This window comes from Camelus ferus, chromosome 16 (assembly GCF_009834535.1).
Source record: "Camelus ferus isolate YT-003-E chromosome 16, BCGSAC_Cfer_1.0, whole genome shotgun sequence".
In the NCBI taxonomy this organism is placed as follows: domain Eukaryota; kingdom Metazoa; phylum Chordata; class Mammalia; order Artiodactyla; family Camelidae; genus Camelus; species Camelus ferus.
In genome coordinates, this window is record NC_045711.1 from 26,448,307 (window position 1) to 26,468,173 (window position 19,867).

At 55.9% G+C, this 19,867-nt stretch overlaps 1 protein-coding gene across 3 annotated transcripts; it reads left to right on the top strand.

Annotated features, from left to right (window-relative positions):
* Positions 1 to 9,496: 9,496 nt before the first annotated feature.
* CPSF4L (cleavage and polyadenylation specific factor 4 like) lies at positions 9,497 to 19,855 on the top strand. 3 transcript variants are annotated; one of them, XM_006176026.3, is made up of 9 exons: positions 9,500 to 9,815; positions 10,119 to 10,261; positions 10,767 to 10,817; positions 12,489 to 12,641; positions 15,142 to 15,237; positions 16,153 to 16,246; positions 17,606 to 17,767; positions 18,498 to 18,711; positions 19,418 to 19,855. In XM_006176026.3, exons 1-8 carry the CDS (start codon positions 9,787 to 9,789, stop codon positions 18,508 to 18,510), a joined length of 741 nt encoding a protein of 246 aa, XP_006176088.3. In that variant the 5' UTR covers positions 9,500 to 9,786; the 3' UTR covers positions 18,511 to 18,711; positions 19,418 to 19,855. The 3 variants fall into 3 exon arrangements, with proteins under 3 accessions (XP_032312852.1, XP_032312851.1, XP_006176088.3); XM_032456961.1 differs by lacking the exon at positions 17,606 to 17,767 and having other exon boundaries at positions 9,497 to 9,815; XM_032456960.1 differs by lacking the exon at positions 15,142 to 15,237 and having other exon boundaries at positions 9,497 to 9,815.
* Positions 19,856 to 19,867: the final 12 nt, after the last annotated feature.

Here is a 19,867-nt window from a genome sequence, read left to right on the forward strand (position 1 = left end):
CTGCCTCAGGCAGGGCTGCAGTCATGGCCCAGAGATGCATTAGGACAGGCCCCGCCCTGGTGCAGCCAACACTGGGGTGCCTCCCTCCCACCTCCCCGACTCCACGAGGCGTCTGCTTTCATGTATAGGGCACACGCTGTCCTGCGCTGTTACCGTGACAGGGGCTGTGTGTTTTCGCTGTTAGGACCGCTGTCCGCTAGGCACTGCGCTTCGTATTGGCCTCCCTCGGTTCTCGTAACAACTCGGTGAGGGCCATGCTATTCGCGTCATTCCCATTTTACAGATGAGGACACTGAGGCAGTTGAAGGTGAAGGACCTGGCTCAGCCCTACTGGGCTAGGAAGTGGAGGTGGTGGGTACAGACCCAGGGCATGGGCTCCAAAGCCCTTCCTTACAGCCACTGTCCCAACCTGATAGATTTCCACTTTGGGACCCGGGATGACTAGTTGGGGCCAGTCACCTGCTGGGCAGAGCAGTGCAGAGAGAGGCCGAGTGGACAGCCCGGCTGGTCAGGGTGTGCCCAAGAGAAAAGGGGGTGTGCTTGCTGCCAGCGGGGGCACTGGCAGCTCCAGGACACTTTCAGCAGCTGCTGTGGATTCACATTGTCCAAAGGGCTTAGCAGCTGTGTGTGCAACGTGTGCCGAGCCGAGCGGCCCTGCCCTTCTCAGGGTCACTCAGGACTGGCTTCTCTCTCTGCCTGCAGCCTCGAGCCTCTGTTCCCACTAGTGTCCAGGCTGGAGCCACAGGTGCTCACCTGCGACTCTGTTCTCACACCCAAGCCACCTCTTCTTGCTCACCAGGGTTGCATCATGTTCCCAGAAGAAAGTGGACACAGGGAATAGACAAGGAGTAGAAGGGGTCAGGGCATCTGCAGGAAGGGGATTCTTAAGATCTTCAAATGTTAGGATCTGGTTCACTGCCCACCCCCCGCCACCTACCCATTTTACAGATGGGAAACAGAGGCTGGAGAAGAAGGCACTGGCTGAAGTCCTGTGAGTGGAGCAGAGCAGAGATTGCGAAGTGGACTGGGCTGGCTTGGCTCTGTGGTGTGAGAGACTAGGGGACAGGCTGAGCTGGTGGACTGTGTGGGACGAGCTGAGTATGGGAGTTGTTGGGGTGGTGGAGGGAGAAAGGGTGGCTTTTTCAGGTGTGTATGTTACCCCCACCCCTCTGCCTTCACGTAGCAGCAGCCTCCCAAATGCCCCAACTCCACACTCAGGCGGGGGACCTTCCTGGCATGACCCCTGCCTGCAGTGGTAACCTGCACACAGCGTACCCCTGGACCCCGAAGACCCTGATTTAAGAGGCAGGAGAGAAAAGTTAGGAATGAAAGCAGGAAAGCTGGGCTATCTACTTCCCCTTTGCAGGCTCCTCTGGGCCCTGGGGCCTCCTGCCAACAGCCAGATGGGAGACTGGAAAGAACACTTTCGGGGAGGGAAAGTATTTGCAAGCAGATGGATGTTGGAAGCTTTGCCTCTAAAACCTGTTGCTCTGACCCACTGAGCTTCTGTTCTCTAAGACAGAGACTCCCAGGAGGGGACAGGAGGAGATGGAGAGAGCTACCTTCCCGGCAGGACTCCAACCCTGACATGACACTTGCTATGTTAAAACATAAAAAATCCCTACCAAGGCCACAGAACTCTGCTGAATTTTGTTTTGTTTTTATGTCCTTCTTTGTTCCCAAAAGGATTGGAGGCAGTTTACAAAAATACGTAAAATACAATAAGATAAAAATAGATCAGAGAGAAAACAAGGCTGGAACAAACAGTACAATGAACCAAGAGGGTCGTACCCAGAAGTGTTCTCAAAGGTGGGCTGCTGCACGTTGGGCTCTGAGCTTCCTATCAGTCAAAGCGAAGAGGGAAATCCACCTGTTAGGAGACTCAACAAAGTCCACAAGGTTGGAACGATCCCATAAGCAGCCCAGTTTCTTCTGGCATTGAGGTCTGGCATTGTGAGCTCTTTGAAGAGGGCAGGGGTGGGGTCCCAGCCAATGTCCTCAACAATAGTCTCATAACAGATAGAGTCATTCAGACGCCATCAGGCTGCTTTTCTGCTCAGTGTAAAATCTGGGCTTGATGCCAAGGCGCAGATCAGTAAGACCAACCCTACGGAGGGCCGGACCCAAGCCATTCGAGTCATTCACCCAAGAGATGCAATTTAGATTCTTACAGACAAAGCTGGATTTCTCAACCTCAGCACCATCGGCATTTGGGGGCGGATCCTTATTTTTATCAGGAACCCTCCTGTGCCCTGTAGGATGCCGAGGAACCTCCCTAGCCTCTGCCCACTAGCTGCCGGGAGCATCCCCCAACTGGCTATGTCAATCCAAGATGGCCCAGACATTGCCAGCTGTCCCTGTGGTGATGAAACCACTGCTCTCACAGGAGTGGTGAGAGATTTTTTTTTTTAAGGCCAATCTAAGACAAAAATGTTTTCAGGCCACGTGTGTTTTCTTCAAAGCACAAAAAGGCGCATGGAGTCCCAACAGGGGGAAATGTATATACGCTTCCATCTTAAGTTACCTGCTTTCATTGAGAAAACTGGCACTTCTTTTTGGCCAGTAACACGTTACTATGGGGGTATTATCTGAGAATCAGCCACACGGAGGTGGCTTTTTAACCTCTCATCCTGGGGCCGGAGTGAGGACTGTATTGAGAAGGTGGCCCAGCGGTGGGCTGCCCTCGGCAGACCTGGGGCGGTGAGTGGATTGTGTCCCCTCCCGCTGTCTTGGAAGAGGACACTGCGTCAGTATCACATCTTCCAGCCACAGCCCCGCGCCTGCCCCCAGCCACACCAGGGCTGGCGACAGTATGAAGCTGTGTTCTCTGAAAACAGAAACCCACAGCGCAGATTCATTGCTCCGTCTGATGTTTGCTGAGCACCTGTTCTGCGCCAAGCGCTCAGAGGACACAGGACAGCAGGCAAGCCTCACACGACCCCAGGGAGGCACCGTGACTTCCGTGGGCCCCCTGCCGCCACAAAAATTAAGATCGTATTTTATGATTGTGTTAGTAAAAAGATGAATGCATGAATAGTATATGTTAAAACTTTTCCTTTGACCTAAAGCCTTCTAATTTGAAGGGAATTAAAACATTTCCGTGGGCCTCTAAAAGTGCAGAGGGCTTGGGTGCTGCATCTGTGGATGGAGAAGTCACAGGATGGGAGCATGGGCCCTGCCCTCACAGGCTCAGGACGGGGATGCAGGTGGGGACAGACAGAGCGCCAACCAGCAACAAATTAATGGAAACATTGCACGTGGCGCTAAGGGCTTTGGAGGCAATGAAGTGGGAGGTGCTGGGACAGAGGATGAGCCGGGGCCCCACTTTAGATGAAGTGATGTGAGGTGTCCCCAAGGATGCGCAGTTGAAACCAGAACAAAGGAAGAGGAAGAGCCCATGACATGGAGAGAGCAGGAGCCAGCACGTTTGCGGAGTCAAGGGCACACTTGAAATTTGGCCCAAGCATCTGGGTGGTGGTGACATTCCTGGGAGGGGAAGACTGAGGTGGCACCGATTTCAGGGAAGTTAGGTTTGGCCTCAGTCATGGAAGCCATTTCAAGTGGAAAGAGTAAGAAGGCAGCTGTCAGTGGGGTGGGGGGTTTGGACTGAATGTTCGTGACCCCCCCTAAATCCATATATTGAAGCCCTCACCATAATGTGATGTTATTAGGAGGTGGGGCCTTGGGGGTAATTAGGCATAGATGAGGTCTTGAGGGTGGGACCCCCATGATGGGATTAGTGTCCTTACAAGAAGAGGAAGAGACCAGAGTTCGCTCTCTCTGTCCTGGAGGGACACAGCAAGGAGGTGGCCGTCCACCAGCCAGGAAGAGAGTCTTCAGGAAGACCAACCATGCTGGTGCCTTGATCTCGGACTTGCAGCCTCCCAAAGCGAGAGACAGAAATGTCTGCTGTGTATGCCCCATCTGTGGTCCTCGGTTACGGAGCCCGAGCGGAGTGAGACAGTGGGATATTCCAGTGTGTCTGAAACTGTTCATCCAGATGCGGAGTCATGGGCCAGAGGTGGAATTCAAGGTCAAGCCAGTGAGTGAGAGCAGGGGCAGCTGGGTGGGCTCAAACGCCGGACAGGAGGGGAGGTTGAGATGGGTGAGCCTCTCCCCTCTGGTCCCTGCCGTCTCCCCCAGCCCCCCAACCCCGGTGCCAGGGGGCTCTGTCCAGGCTGGGAGCGAGGAGGGGCTGCTGTCCGCTCCTGCCGCCCACACCCCCTGGGCTTTGCACACAAAGTGGGCACAACTGACTCCCTGTCGATAGTCGGGGCCTGGAGGGTTTTTCCATCTGTACGCTGTCTGTCGGCCTTGTGACCCAAGAATCATTTAGAGATAACAGACCGCAGGGCAGACCGTAGTGATGAAAATGGACTTTTTCTTCTCCATTCAGCTGACCCAAAGGCAGATCAAACTTGTGACCTTGGCCCCCAATCCATCAAAGTGAGCGCACCAGGCCGTGGCTGGGAGAGCCAATCCATCATGGTGTCGGCGACCAGCTGGCGGTCTGTGTTCTACCGGAACCTTCCTCTCCCTCCTCCGAGGGGGGGGGGGCATGCACCCCAGGGGGTGCGCAGGGCTATCCGCTGGGATGCAGAAGTAGGTATTAGAACTTTGCTCATAATTGCAGTTTACCTGAACTTTCCACATTTTTTAGTTTTCCAACGCATGGGACACTTTGAGGCTGCTTTCTAGCAACTTCTGGATTCTGGCACAGGGGCTGCTGGAAGCCCTTCTTTTGGGCCTTCCTTGGGCCCAGGGCTTTGCAGCCAGAGGGCTTTTTCTAGAATGCAGAGCAGACCCAACGCTATTAAGGCCGACTCCTTCCGTGACCCCCCAGGCCTCAGATTCAAGGTCCTTCCCAAGATCCCTGCTCCTTGAACTTCTCTCAACAGCCAACTTGCCCTATAGACCAGCAGTGGTTTCCCAGATGCACTGCCACTGCTGGGAACACTGTCCTTCCCCACCTCGACAAGTCTTTACCTGTCACGGCTTCGGTTCACGTCCTCCCAGAAGCCCGTCCTTGCTCTCCAGATGGCAGCGAGGTGGTGTTGTAGCAGTTCTGCAAATGCCTCTGTGTCCCACGCTGGGGGAGCTGCTTGTTTATTGGTAACTTTCCCCTCTGTCTTAGTTTCCTCGTTGTTACTGTACCAAATTTAGTAGCTTAAAACAACACAAGTGGATTATCGCACAGTTCTGGAGGTCAGAAGGCCAGAATGGCTTTCTCTGAGCTGAAATCAAGGCGTTGGCAGGTCTGTCTGCATTCCTCCTGCAGTTCTAGGGGATAATTTGTTTCCTGGCCTCTTTTGGCTTCTAGAGGCTGCCCGCATTCCTTGGCTCGCGGCTCCATCCTCCGTCTTCAAAGCCAGCTCCATAGTATCTTCAAATCTCTCCCTATCTCTCTCTTTCCATGAGAGCAAAGCTTTTGGGACACCCCCTGGGCCAGATCTGACTCCCTGAGCCCAATATATCCTGTCTCCTTGACTCTCCGGCTGGAAAGATAACCCACATGGCCACCTACTGGCCCAGTCACACTCTTGGGGCCTCGGGGGTCTTGGTTTTACCAGCCTGGCAAGGAGTGGGGCCCTTTCCTGCACTGCAGCTTGGTTGGCTGGAAGGAGCATGGCTTTGGGGTCCTGCAGACTGAGCCTGTGGTCTTTGGGAAGCTCCTCTAAGCCACTGAGCACTGGTTTTCTTGACTCTAGAGGAGAAACAAGAATGGCTCTCTTTCTCTTTGTGGGAATTAGAACAGTGTGCACAGTGAACGTCTCCTGGTGAAGTCCTAGCAGGTGGTGGCAATGGTTGGGGTCATTGGTCCCCATTCCAATGTCTACTGGCTGTGTGAGCTTTAAGCAGTTGCTTCATCCCTCTGGGCCTTGGTTTCTTTGCCTGTAAAATGGGCAGAAGCAACTTGAGTGGCTGCAGTGAGGACTGGAAGAGGCCCTGAGGAGAGATTTGGGGTGGGTCATTAGTCCTGTTACTGTAGCCATGGTCCGGGGGAGAGAGATGCCTTTCCCAGAGCAGAGTTCCAAGAAGCACCGGACTCCCAGAGACTGAGCTCCCGGGCAAGGACAGAGCAGGGCCATCGGCTGCTGGACCTCCCTGCCCTGCACTTCAAGTGGGTTTTGTGAGGCCAGCAGCTGTCCTTGCCTAGTGGCATCTCTGGGGCACAAAAAAGCAATGGGGGAGGGGAGTGGGGCAGGCTGAGTCCTTGTTCCTGGGCCAGAGTGGCGGCAGCTGTGGGTCACTGGGGGCTCCTCTGACCTCCACCCCCTCCCAACATCTGTCCAGCAACCAGGCCCATCCCAACTGGATTTAGAGCAGCCCCTCCAACAGCGCCTGGTCAGCATGGAGCCACCCGGCCCCACGGTGCCTATCATCAGGGCCCGAAGGAATAATAAAGTTGAAGAAGAGGTGGCACTAAGGACCTGGGGGCGGGACACCTGGGGCCTTGAGCACCAGGTCACACCTCATGGCACATACCTCCTGGGAGGACGGCTCTAATAAAACCAGTCCTGTGTCAGGCATCCATGTAGGCTTCTCACTATCCTCAGCCCCCCAAGGAGGTCACCCTGTGGGTCCCCTTCTACTGATGCAGCATCTGGGGCTCAAGGGGGTGATGTAATGACTGGCCCAGGACTGCAGGCTGGCGACAGGCAGCACCAGGATTTGAACCCTGGCCTGCCTGATGCCAGTCTGCCCCCTTGGCACGAACTCAGGTCCCGAGTGGGGAGTAAGTCAGGTGCGCTGATACTAGGGAGGAGGGTGTGGTCATGTTCTGCCCAGAAAAGCACTGGCCAGACCGAGCTGAAGCTGGAGCTGGGCACGATGACCTCCAGCAGTTCCAGGCGGCCAGAGAATTCTAGAACTCCCCGCACCCTCTGCTGTTCAGAGCAACGCGTTTATAAAGGGAAAGGAGCCGGGTGGTGATGATTCAGGAAATCTGCAGCCAGAGTGAAATGAGAACCTCATAATGATGGTGATTAAAAATTAACACCGCTGTTTGTACAGTGACTTGTGAGTCCACTTAGCAGCCGTGAATTAATTAATAAATGAAAACACAGATGCCGGGGATCCGCTCCAGGGCACGCAGAGAGGATGGGGTGGTTCCAGAGGGTACATCCCAGCGCTGGGGCCCCTGCCCCCAGCCCGGCCCCTTCTCCAGGCATCGCCAGGGCCTCTCCCACCTGAGGCTCTCTTTTTGTCTTTGCTCTATGGGGGCGCCCGTCCACTCGGGAGCCATGAAGCAGGGGTGTAAGTGGGGGTGCAGGGGGGTGCTCCCCTGGTCTGAATGAGACAGAGGGGAGGCACAAGGCCTGCGAGGTGGGAGACCCAGACCTGACTCCCAATTCTGACGCTCATCAGCCATGGGACCATGGCGATCACCCAACTTCTCTGCACTTTTATTTGCTCGTCTGGAAAAGAGGTGAGGACTTCCGAAACTCAGTTTCCAAGTGGGAAGACGTCTCCTGAGGCTGCTGTAACAAATGATCGTGAAGGTGGTGGCTTAAGGCAACAGACATGCTCCCATTCTGGAGGCCAGAAGTCCGAGATCAAGGTGTCCCATAGGTTGGATCCTTCTGGAGCCTCTAAGGGAGGGGCTGCCCGTGCCCCTCTCACCCATGGGGTCCCTTGGTAGCTGTGCACACCCAGTCTCCTCCCGTCGGCCTCACCGAGGCTCCTTCTCTGGGTGTCTTCTGTATCTCTGCACCTCCCATCTTCCTGTCTTTTCTCTTAGAAGGACACCAGTCATCTGAATTCCAGGAGGATCTCGCCTTGCGATCCTTATCTTAATTGCTTCTGCAAAGACCCAGTTTCCAAATAAGGTCCCAGTCACAGGTCCCAGGGTTGAGGGCTTGGAGTATCTTTCTGGGGGAGACAATGCAACCCACTACAGAAGGTATTTTGGAAGAGAAAAACCCTTGAAGGCAAGGTGCCTGAGGCAGTGGGAGGAGGAACTCCATGGGTACCAGGGCCAGGCACACAGGTGGGACGGGGAGCCCAGGTGGAGGGCGGGACCTTGGCTGGGAGAGGAAGGTAGGTGCTGGGGGTGGATGGAGGGAGGAGTCTCCAAAGGGGCCTCCTTCATTCTCAGCCCTGGTGATAAACTTTTTTGGGCCACTGAGGTGCTGGGGGCACCCCCGGTGACATCACCAGAGCTAAAATTATTACTTTTTTCCCCCACTAAGTAACCTCCCCACAGCCCATTCTCCAGGGTGCTGTGTGTTTCTCTCTTAGCCCTGCAGGAGCTCCCCACCGGAATCGTGATAAAAAACCAAGCCCTAAAAGGCACTCCAGGTTCAGGGCCCTATGTACTTCCCCAATCTTGTCACCCAGCACTTCCCTTCTCTAAACCCACGCTTCCACCAAACCAAACCCTCAACCGGCTCCCTGCCGCACCCACCCCTCACCATGTTGCTTCCTGGCCCATGATTTCCTACTGAAGCATTCCTCTCTTCTGGAACATTCTCTCCCTCCGTCTTCGCCAGACTCTCCTCTGCATAGCACGCTCCCCTCTTCCCAACTATCACTCTGTTACCAAGACCCCGTCGTATAATTGTGCTGGTCAGCGTCTCCCCCACTTAACTGGGCTGCCACTAAGGGTAGGGTTATGGTCCTTGGTTCTGGGGTCCCCAGCTCCTAGCACAGAGATGCTCTGTGGATGCTCTTGGAAGGAAGTCACCAAGAGACCCGTATCTGAATGTTCCCTGTGCCCTTGGCCTTGCTGGCCCTCCATTTTCTCACCTGCCTCCCTGCCAGGTTAGTAGGAGGGAGCCTTACAAGGAGCCTGTGTCGACAGATGAATGTGTTTTGGAGACACTCATCAAAGTACACGGATAGAGCCCAAAGAAGCAAGGCCGCCTACGGCGGGAACCCTCCGCTCGCCCCTCTGCCTTCCTGCGAATGTGGTTGGAGGGCGGCCCAGGCTCCTGGGGACCCCTGGGTCCCTTCCCCGCCCCTCCCCCATTCCAGGTGTCTACGTCTCCACCTATTTTCTTTTCTGATCCCAGGTTCAAAAGAACAAGATATCTGGGAGCGACAGCCACGGGGAAACAAAAGCCGGCAGGCTCCCTCTTGCTGGCCCGGCCGTGGGCCTGCCGGGTGCCGCCCGCCTCGCCCGTCTCGCCCGTCTCGGGCCGGCCCAGGGCGGAGGGCGCCCGGGCTCCGCGTGCATTGATGCCCAGGCCACTCGGAGCCTCCGCTCCCGCTCCCGGGAAGGCCAGCTGGGGGCCAGAGCAGGGGGAGGGAGAAGGCCGCCCTAGTTAGAGCCCTAACATGCTCCTTTCAAAGCCTTTCAGACGTCCCTGCCCTGGGGCAGGAATGGTGCAATAATAATAAAACAACATTTGCATAGAGATTTCGTTTACAAAGCACTTTCTCAGGGGTGGGAGGCGCCGGGGTGGCCCCTGGAATCCTGGCTGGGAGGCCGCGGCCGAAGCTTGGGTCCACCCACCAGGCCAGCTTGGGACTGCGCGCGAGGTAAACAAAGCGCTATTCATCTAAGTATTTACGACTCCTCTGGGTTTCATTCCTTTTTCCCTCTCTCCTGTGAAAAGCCCAGTCTGGCTGGTCACTCAGGCCAGAGGAGGGGTGTCAGGAGTCCCGGAGGGAGCGGTGGGCTGGGACCCGAGGGAAGGGAGGCGGGGATGCCAGGCCTCCCCACCTCTGCAGCCCTCGCCCCGCCCCCGCGCCCTCGGGCTCCCCAGCTCCTGCGAATCCGGGAATCGGAGCAGCCTCGCTGGGGGTGGTTTGTGCAACTCTCCTCACAGCTCACCTGTGGCTATGTCTTCAGGTGGAAAGTCTGAACGCAGGTTTGGTAACGTCTGCGTGTGCGGGATGCGTGTCTGGGAACATACAGATAAGCAGCGTGGGGGGGCTGTGCTCGTCCCTCCCCCGCCGCGAGGGCTGCAGGTGGGAGTTCCGTACACCGAGTGGGGCGGCGGGCCCCGGGGGCGTCTGCACCTGCGTGGGGGAAGGGGGAGACAGCTGGGCGCCGCTCTTGCCTGGCTGTGCCTGGGGAGCCAAGCCTGGGAGTCATCGCAGTCATGGGAGTCGGCCTCAGAGCCTGGCCCCTTAAGGGTCCTGATGTACATACATATAGTCTCCACCTGCAGCGTGGGAGCAGCCTCCAGCAGCCCCAGCGCGAGAGAGAGGATGCAAGAGGTCATTGCAGGGCTGGAGCGGTTCACCTTCACCTTCGAGAAGGATGTAGAGATGCAAAAGGGCACTGGACTCCTGCCTTTCCAGGGCATGGACAGTGAGTGAGGACGGGGACCCCGCATTAGCCCTCTCTCCCTCCCCCAGGCTTCTCTGCAGGCCTGTCTGCTCAGCTCCCCCACGGGGCGGCCCCTGCTCTCGGCTGCTCGCCAGGGAGACTGAGTAGGGGCCTTGGGCCCACAGTCTGGGATTCCCAGCTTTGCCCCCTCTCCTCTCAGGCCTCCCCTCTTACATCCTCACCAGGACTCCAAAAAACAAAAAACAAAAACAGGGCTGGCCCTGGGAGAGCAGAGACCCCAGAGAGGTAAATTGAGAGAAGCTGGGAAAAAAACATCTTGGTGTCTCGAGCTCCCAGGCTGGCCTTGTACCCTTCCATTGCCTCTGTTTCAGAGTTGGGGGTGCTTAGACACCGTGTTGAGGTCCGGGGGCCAGCATCCAAAGGGACAGGGCTTGGGGGCCCCCAAGCCCGAGCCTTGGGGGTGGAGGAGAGGCCTGCTGCTGCAGCCTCTGAAGATGCTGCCCCCTCTGCCTTCCTCCCCGTCCAGAGTCGGGCTCAGCTGTGTGCAACTTCTTCGCTAAGGGGCTCTGCGAGAAAGGTGGGTCAGCAGGTGGGCCTGGGTGGGTGGGAGCAGGGCTAGGGTTCAGCTGGGCCTGAAATAGGCTGTTGAATTTGCACCTAGGGAGGGCAAGGTGGGATGGGACAAAATTTTAGTCTTACAACAAGTAGGCAGAGGGCACGTGGGTGGGTCCGTCAAGAACCCTGCCCCTGCTAATCACCCCCCCACCCTCCACCCCAGGTCTCCCTGATTCCACAGCATTGATTAGGGGAGTCAGGGATGCCAGAAGGAGACATTCCCTTCTTTCCACCTTGCTGGGGGTGGGAGTGCTTGTGGGTGTCAGCTGTGTCCCCCCAGGAGGCCCCTGACTTCTTTGTTTTCCTCCCAGCAGGGAGAGTGGCTTCCTTTCCCCACTCTTGTCCTCTGAATCTATACAAGACCTGCTCAGCTATACAAGACCATTTCTTGTGTCTTAAGAGAGGCCTGGCCACAGCCCGTGAAATGCTACAGCAAGCACCCCGATTTCTCGCCCACCCCAATGTGGGTCAACACGATGCTCTTCCAAACCCCTCTCCCTAAATGCAGCCACTCTGGGCAAATGCGGGGCTTCTCAACTTTTCTTCTGGTTCATGAACCGCTCACAAGCTCTTCCTATAGAAATATAGTTGCCCCAAATTCTTGCTTCCAAAATGGGGGTCTCCAGTCCCCCTGGAGATCCAGGTTAACAAACTCTAAATGAGTGTAGGAGCTGCTTTTGGGATCCAAGTGCTTCTGTTTTGGGGAAGCTGGGAAGCCAGGAGGAGCACAGGCAGGGGAGGACCTGGAGCCATTTTTGCCACGAGCCTCCTTTATGTTTGGGCCAGCACTGGGTGAGTGGGTGAGGAGGGAAATGAGGTCACTGGTCACTCCTGGCCTTGTGAAGCCAGGACCAGTGATGCGTCCTGGGGTCCTGCCTCCTCAGCTCCGCCCTTCCAGGCTCTGGAGCAGTGGCTCGCAGTGACGCCCTCTTGGAGAGCAATAGGACTGTTCATGGGTCCGGAAGGTCAGACCCAGGCATCAAAGGCCAGGGGTAAAGGGTAAGGCTGTTTAAAAAGAACACCTCCCCAGCACCCCTCAGGTTCTATCTGAGAGTTGGCCAAGCGGGAAGCCGGTCCTGCTTAGAAACTTAGGAACCGTGGTGTCCTTCCGGCTGAGGGCAAGGCCACCTTAGTGAAGATGACAAAGAGTTAACTAGAACACTTCCATTTCCTCCTTAATTGTTACAAAGTTGGCTCTTACGTCACCATGTTAGATCTCCGGAATCAGGAAACATAACAATTTTTTAAGACATGATTCAATAGGCCCTTAATGAGCCTTACTTTGTGCTGGGACCTGGCTGGGTGGGTGGGTGTGGGGGCAGGGCTGGAAACCACGGCTCTCTGGTAGGACCCCCGCTGACCCCCAAATCAGGCTGGAGTGGGCGTGTGTAGGTTGCTGTGGGAGGTGTCCTGACAGCCTGGGGGCCTCCCGGGGGCTGAGGAGGGCCAGGGCACTGTGCCAGAGAGGGCTGGGGTGTGGCAGTGGGAACAGCCATCTGTTCAGCCGTCTCTGGCCCCCAATTCTAGCCTCTCCCAGGGTCCAGGTGAAGGGACGGAGGGAAGCTTCCAGGGGTGTGCTGGGCCCAGGCTCGGGTGAGTGGGAACCCTCAGCTGGGTGCTCTGGTGTCCGCAGGGCGGCTGTGCCCGTTCCGGCACGACAGAGGGGAGAAGATGGTGGTGTGCAAGCACTGGCTTCGTGGCCTCTGCAAGAAGGGCGACCAGTGCAAGTTCCTGCACCAGTATGACGTCACCAGGATGCCCGAGTGCTACTTCTACTCCAAGTTCGGTCAGTGACACCCCTTCCTGGTGCCAGCCCCCCACCCCGGAGGGTAGCAGTGGGGGCCATGGGGTGGGAGGAAGGCTTGGGCGCGGCACCCAAAGGAGGCCTCGTGCATCCCAGGTGGCAGACCAGGCCTCCCTGAGCCGCCGGTGCCTGCTTCTCCCACCCCCTAAAGAAACCAGAACTGGCCTCTGCTCCTGGCTTAACTGCCCCAGCGGACTCAGGCACACACAGCCCATCCCGGCAAGGGGAGGAGAGGGTGGGGCTGGACTCAAAGGCTGAATTGTTTCCCTCCCCAGAACTGGCTAATCGCACAGCCAGACTGGCTGTCTGGAAATAAGCCTGGAACAGGCCATCTCTCAAGCCCCCGGGGGTGGGTCCGAGCTAGCGTTTCCCAAACAGCAGAGCCATTCACCGTGCTCGCGGTCCCCACGGAGCACCTGCCCCATCGCCACGCACCGCCGCCCGCCCTTTCAACCGTCTTGCTATTTTTAACTCTTCTTTTAGAAGAAAATGTTACATTGCTTCCGTCAATGGAAAACCAGCATCGCTTATTGGCAGTAGAAAGTCACTGTACACACATGATCATGAGCTTCAGAAGCGTGGTCCCTGAGATGGTCTTGTGTGGTCAGGTCTGGACCCACGCCCCCCACCCCGACTCACGTCTTTGTCCTCCGAGGGGCTACATGGGGGGAGCCACAGCCAGTTCCCGCCTCGTTTAAGAACAGATTCTGTGAATGTGTTTCAGGTCTTCGCTTTCTCAATAAAATTTTACAGCTCAGTGCTTTACAGAGTTGGAAGGAGCCTTAAGGATTATCTAGTCCAGTGGTTTTCAAACTGTACTCTGAAGAGGGACTTGGAGGGAGAGAGCTGGACCAGTCTCCAGGGACACCTCTGTCTGAGGCCGCTTGCCTTTGAAGCGTTGGGGGCTGCGGGCAGCTGTTTCTCATTAGTGTTGATGGATGGGGGGTCCTGGGTATCCAGGAAGAAGGCAAACCACCCTCCCCATCCCAAGGTCAGCAAGGGCTTCCCCTAGGCTCAAATTCTGTTTCCTGCCTGCTCCCTGGACTTGAGAACTGGCCATGGCAATCCAGGAGGGCTGCCTGCATGTGTCTCTTGTAAGGAAGGACAAAGTTTATCTGGAGCCTGGCTCCCCTTGGTCATCATCCTAAAATTTTTATTTAAAAATGCCACTTTATTCTTTCAGTAAGCCCTGGTCGGTTTCCTTTTGGGGATCGGGTACTGGGTTGGGGCCCGGATATGGGAATAGGACCAGGTCCCCTTCTGCCCTCAAATAATTCCCATTGTGAGGGGCAGACATATACATCAATGGTTACAATATGTAACCTGTATTTTTGATCTTGGAGTTAATGAATGAATGATCTCTTTCTAATGTCAACGTGTACTTATCATTCTTATTGGGAGTGAATTGTTTTACTTTAAAAATGTTGTTGGGGAGATGTAGGAGTGGGGAAGGGCAGTTGAAACGGGCTAGGAAGCTCCGGTGGGGACTCTGGCTCTGCTCTTGATTGTGCTCGTCCAGAAGGTACCTGGGGCTGGTGTCTGTGACAGGCGGACCGCAGGGTGAGGGGCGGGTGCCACCTGCTGGCTGAGAGAGGAGCGCAGAGCCGGCACCCAGGCCAGGGCGGAAAGGCAACCCCGGTGCACTGACTTCCCAGGGTCTCCCTCTATCAATGTTCGCCAGCCCAGTGGGGGATGTCACTTCCATTCCTTAGGAGGATGGAGCCCAAAGTTAGCACCGTACAAGTGCAAGGTGGGAAGCACTTGCCAGCTCTCTACTGAATCCTGCTCATGGCTCCTTCAGAGCCCCGGGTCCCTAAGAGAAGTTTAAGAGGGCCCTTCCAGCATCTCCTGGTGGTCTATGCAAACAGGGCTGGCTGCTCCTAGGAGAGCAGGAGTCTTGGTCTAATGCACAGATTAGAGCACAGGCTTAGAGGAACTGCAGGTGTCCCTCTGCACCCCGTTTGTCTTCATCCCGGTGCTGACTGTGAAGCAGTATTCTGCCCTTCTTGGCATTTCCCCCAGAAAGAACTGCACCCTGGGCTTTGGAAGCAGTGTAGGTCTCATTGTGGAGACAGAGAGAGGGCTTTGACCACAACGCATGGCAACATCTCCATTCAGCGTCTACGTCCTCTTGGGCCTCTAGCTCTGGGACTCACCTTTCTCACCTCTCCCTGTCCCTTCCTCCTTAGTAGCCCCTAAACACCTCCAGTTCCAGTCCCTCCTCCTGGATGTCTGGCCCTGCCCCAACTCTTCCAGACATGGCTGCTCACACCCAAGCCCCGTTTGGCAAATACGATTGGGATCCGCCTTTCTTAGGTTGCAGGAAGGATTAGAAATATCTTGCTGTCTTCAAGAAGCTGCTGACGACCAGAAGGCAGGCAAGTGGCTTATATGCAAGGGGCCAGGTCAGTCTAGTGTCAGGAGGGCGGAAGTGACCAACAAGACGAGCCTGTTTATGCACAAAGAACACTGGACTTTTCAGGTGATTGCAACAACAAGGAATGTCCCTTTCTCCACGTGAAGCCGGCTTTCAAGACCCGGGACTGTCCTTGGTATGACCAAGGTTTCTGCAAGGACGGTGAGGCCCTGACAGAAGAGGGCGCCAGGGGAAGGGGAGTGGGGTGGGGGTCTCTTGCACATTCCTGATGTGGCCCCATGGGGTTTGCTCCGGGCTGAAGTCCCGACAGCAAGCCTCTCCGTAGCTCTCCCCAGGCTCCCTCTGGTGGAAACCCTCCGTGGCACTGGATGGGCTGCTTGGAGCAGGCTCACTTAGGTTCACATCCCAGTGGCTTCAGAAAGTTTTGACTGCGTGACCTTAAACAAGTGACCTCACTTATGAAAAGGGGAGAAGCTCCCCCAGAGGCTGCTGGCTGGGTGGATGTAGGACCCTCTGGGAAGCCCTGGGAGTCGGGTCTGGCTCGTAGGAGACACTCAGTTCTCTCCTCTGTGCCATCACCTGGGGGTGTCCTGGATGTCACGTAAGGACATTTCACTATCTCTGTATGGCCAAACTTAGAGGCAGGGCTCTGAGCACCCGCATCCTTTCTTTTCCTGTGTCTTCAGGTGTGTTGTTCTTACTGAGTTCCTGGAGGCCATGGTTTGGGGAGGATTATGGGGAGGGGCGCTGAAGGAGGGTTAGTAAGACGTGGTTGGCTGGCCTTTGCTCAGCTGATCCTTTCATAGGTAAATAAAAGGGAGCGCACTGCAGTCCACAGCCATGTAAGTCCTCCAGGACAGTGTGCTGGGACGCTGAGGGCCCTTCTGTTTCAGGGCTGGCCGGCTGAAACCTGCCCCCGCACATTCCGAGGGCCCTCGCCCATCTCAGTCACATGCCGGGAAGTCGCGTTTCGCGGCCGTGTGGGAAGGACAGGAAGATTTCTACACCCCTGCGAAAGGCCGAGCCTGTGACTGTCCAGGCCCCGTGATCAGCTTTGTCATGTGTGTTTCCTCCCTTGCTGAAGATCCTTCTGACCCTTTTCTCTCTGCCCAGCAGGTCCCCTGTGTAAATACCGCCACATCCGCAGGGTCATGTGTATTAACTACTTAGCTGGCTTCTGCCCCGAGGGATCCAAATGCCAGTTTGCACAGTAAGTGTGATTCTCCTGAGCGCTGGGCCCACTCTCTGGCTTTGAGATCTCAATCCTTCTGTGCCTTCACCGGCCCAGGTGGGAAGCGAAGTGTCCGGCAAGCACCCGCCCACAATGTTCTCCATGCACCCCTCACCCTACGCCCAGCCCGCCCTCCTGGGCAGCGTCCTCAGCTGCGCTGAACTCTAACCGACCCTGTTCGCGCGTGTTCATGCTGGGGATGGGCAGCAGAGCTCTTCACAGACTTCTAGAAACCGGAGTAGAGGCCTCCCCAGCCGCCACCCTCTGCAGTGCTCCCTGGCTCCCTGGCTGGGGTGCAGGGTCCTGAGACAGGAAATCTGCAGCAGGCAGGTGCCCAGCATGTTAACGAGCAGGCGATGGGGGAGTCAGAGCCCGGCTCTAATTGCCTCTCTCTCCATACTTCCCTCAGTCCCAAGATGAATCTTTTATTCAACCCAAGCTACCTGAAGGTGAGTGCAGGCAGGCAGGGGGCACGGCAGACGTGGCTCACTCCTTTACTGCTCACGGTCCCAGGGGGGAGCTCTCGGTCCCTTGGCACTGCACTGTTCCCAGCTGCCCTCACCTCATCGGCTCCGAGGACCCACCCTGGGAAAGGCACACATGCATGGTTGTTCCTCCCGGACCCCCTCCGACCTCCATAACCTCTGCTTCGGGCAGGACTTCTCAGCCCGAGGCAGCCCTCCTCCTCAGCTGGTTTGTATTAGGGAACGTGGGGTCTAGCTGAGGACTTGTGGTTCTGAGTGGTTCTACACCAGCGCCATCCTGGTCGTGCCCGGTCCCTGCGGAACAGGTGCTCTTCCTGTTGATACCAAGCCTCCTCCCCGGGTCCGCAAACCACAGCCTGTGGGGCCAAATCTGGCCCTTAGCCTGTTTTTGTACAATCTGGGACCTAAGAATGAATATTTACTATTTGGTCTTCCACAGAAGCAGCTTGCTGATCCCTGGTCTGGGTGACTGGAGGTCAGACAGAAACCAAAACAGGAGCGCGAACGCTGGGGGTCGCTACTGAGCTCTTGCTAGTGGTTCTGCACCCAGTCAATTAGCCAAGGGCCCAGCGCTGGGCGGGGAAGGCGCTGGCACGGGAGGAGGGCGGCCCCTGCTGGCTCCGAGCGGGATCGTTGGTAGAAGGTGGGAAGCCGTCTTCAGGGGAATTCACAAGCCCGTTTCTGACTCCCACCAAAAAGTATGCTTTGGGCAATAAGCTGTAAACGAAGGCATTTCACAACCCAGTTTCAGCCTGAACACCCGGCCAGAGCCCCGGCCCTCTGTGTAAAGCTGCCTGGTTTGCACAGAGGGAGTGTCTGCAGCGTTTCCTCCTGCCTTCACTTTTATCTGCAGCTCATTAGCCGGCCACTGGGTTCAGCACCTCCGGCTTCCGCCTGGAAATCTAAGTCCCCTTCCCGGACAGACTGCCTGCTCCTCCACCCTCAGACGGGGCCCCAGGAGCACCTGGTCACCTACTCCTGGGGCTCAGCGCCGGGGCAGGGCCCGTGCTACAGGGTGAGTGATGACAGGGGAGAGGTGATTAGCAGGGGAAAGTGAGGCTCCTTTTCTGCAACAGATGATAAAACCAGACTGAGGTTTAAGAGTGAATTCAGACTGAACGGGGGAATTTAGCTGGTAAGCCAAACGTTCCAACTGTAAGGTCTGGATAACCTAACCTTATTTGCACCGCCTACCAGACAAGGCTGTTTCTTTAAACAAGTAGTGAGTTAAACATCTCTCATTCCCTAGTTTGCTGCCTAAAGATTCCGAGTTATTCATACACAGTGGTCTTAAGATTTGGCAGGGGCAGGGGACAGTTTGGTAAGGAAGGCAATGTCACACCTGGAATTTCTTTGTTGCTGCCTTCTGGCTTAACAGGAAGAAAATCCTTGTTTTATACCTTCATGAGATTAGCCTCTGAACTGTCCTGACCCTTGACTTCTCTATTCTGCAAGAGAAAGGCCCTATTAGGGTAAGAGGTGAAGGAGGCAGAGGGCTGGCCTTCCTCACACAGTGGACTTCCTGGCCCTCAGACGTCCACAGCCCTGTCCTTTGGGATGGTGATGCCAGGCTTGAGTCTCAAAGGTCTTTTTCAGGCCAGAAACAGGGGCTTCACTTACAGGTGGAATCCATCACGTCCCTCAGAGAGCCAGCCAACCGTCTCCTGCAGTGCCTGAGGCAGTTTAGGATTTTTCTCTTGGGATTTGAATTTACAGAAAGTCACGCCATTAATTCTTTCTTTTAGTGCTGAAAAATGAGCCATCGTGCCAGTAAGTTAAGACTCAACGGATAGGAGTCACAGAAAAATGACCCCTGGTCTGTCTAGAGAAATGGAAGACCTTCTAGTGAAGATGCCCAAAGAGCAGTCTGTGGGAGTCTATCCCCTGCGAGCCCACTGCCAGCCTGAGCAGGGAAGGAGGTGCAGAAGCAGCCTGCTGCCTGCAGGTGTCTCTTCTCCTGTAAGTGAACGGACTACTAAAAATACACAGGCAGATGGACTGTGGCAGGAACGAGTTATTCATAAAGTGGGGGAGCAAACTGGTCGCAGAACCAAAAGTGCAAGCACACGGCAAAGTCGTCATACTCCTCTCAGCTCCCAAGCTGCTGCTGCAAATCCTGGGCGGCCGGGGCAGTTCCTGCACGTGTGGCCTCGACTGCTGCTATAAACTCACAATTAAATCAAGTGGTTTCTCTAGCATGACAGCTGCTTTCCTGTATGGCTTCCTAAAATTTAAGACTAGATTTCATGGATGCCTTACGTGAGGAATTATGGGGAGGTGGATGGTACAAGCAAGGCCTGCCCCGGGGAGTAAGGACATGGAACATTGTTGATGTCACTGTGTAAGTCAAACACCAGTGCAAGTTAATCCTCTGGGAAGGGGCAGGGTGACAAGGCTGAGCCTTTTGGAGAAATGGAGAAAAGAGTGACAACCCACGGTGGCGGGAGGACTGTTCCCCCGCCCTTTGGCAGGTGGAGGCTGTGGCCTTATCCTGCCTGGAGCAGGAGTGGGAGGCGCAGAGGGGGAAGGCAGCCTGAAGAATGCCTGGCCCAGGAGACAGATTCAGGGGGTCTGAGCACCTGCTCCAGCCTGGGCTGCTGTGACACGCCCACAGAGCCACGGGGACAAACTCCTTCACCTCCTCAAGCCCGTTTCCTCATTCTAGGAAACGAGTGTGACAACGGCACCTGCCTCGCGGGGTGAGCTGAGGATAAACGAGAGAACGCAGGTCAAGAGCACCGCACGGACTTGGCGCCCACCTGGCAGCGGGACTTCAGCGTGGGTTGTGGGGGGCCCTGGCTTGTTTCGAGTTCAGAATGTGAATGTAGTGTCATGCGTGCCACAAGAGGTTTTAGGAAAGCTGTTACTATTTCATTCATTCCTACTACGTGTCAAGACTTTGCTGGCATTAACAGAGGCAAGACTTCTCACCAAATCTCTGCAAAGTAAGTATAATTATCTGCATTTTATAGTCTGGATCTCCAGTGAAGTTAGACAACTGACCCGAGGCCACACCTACCCATTCCACAGGTGAGGGCCTGGAAGAGGCGAAAAACCAGAATAATATTTTTTATTTTTTGAAAACATTCCGGTTATGAGCAGTGGTGGTAACATG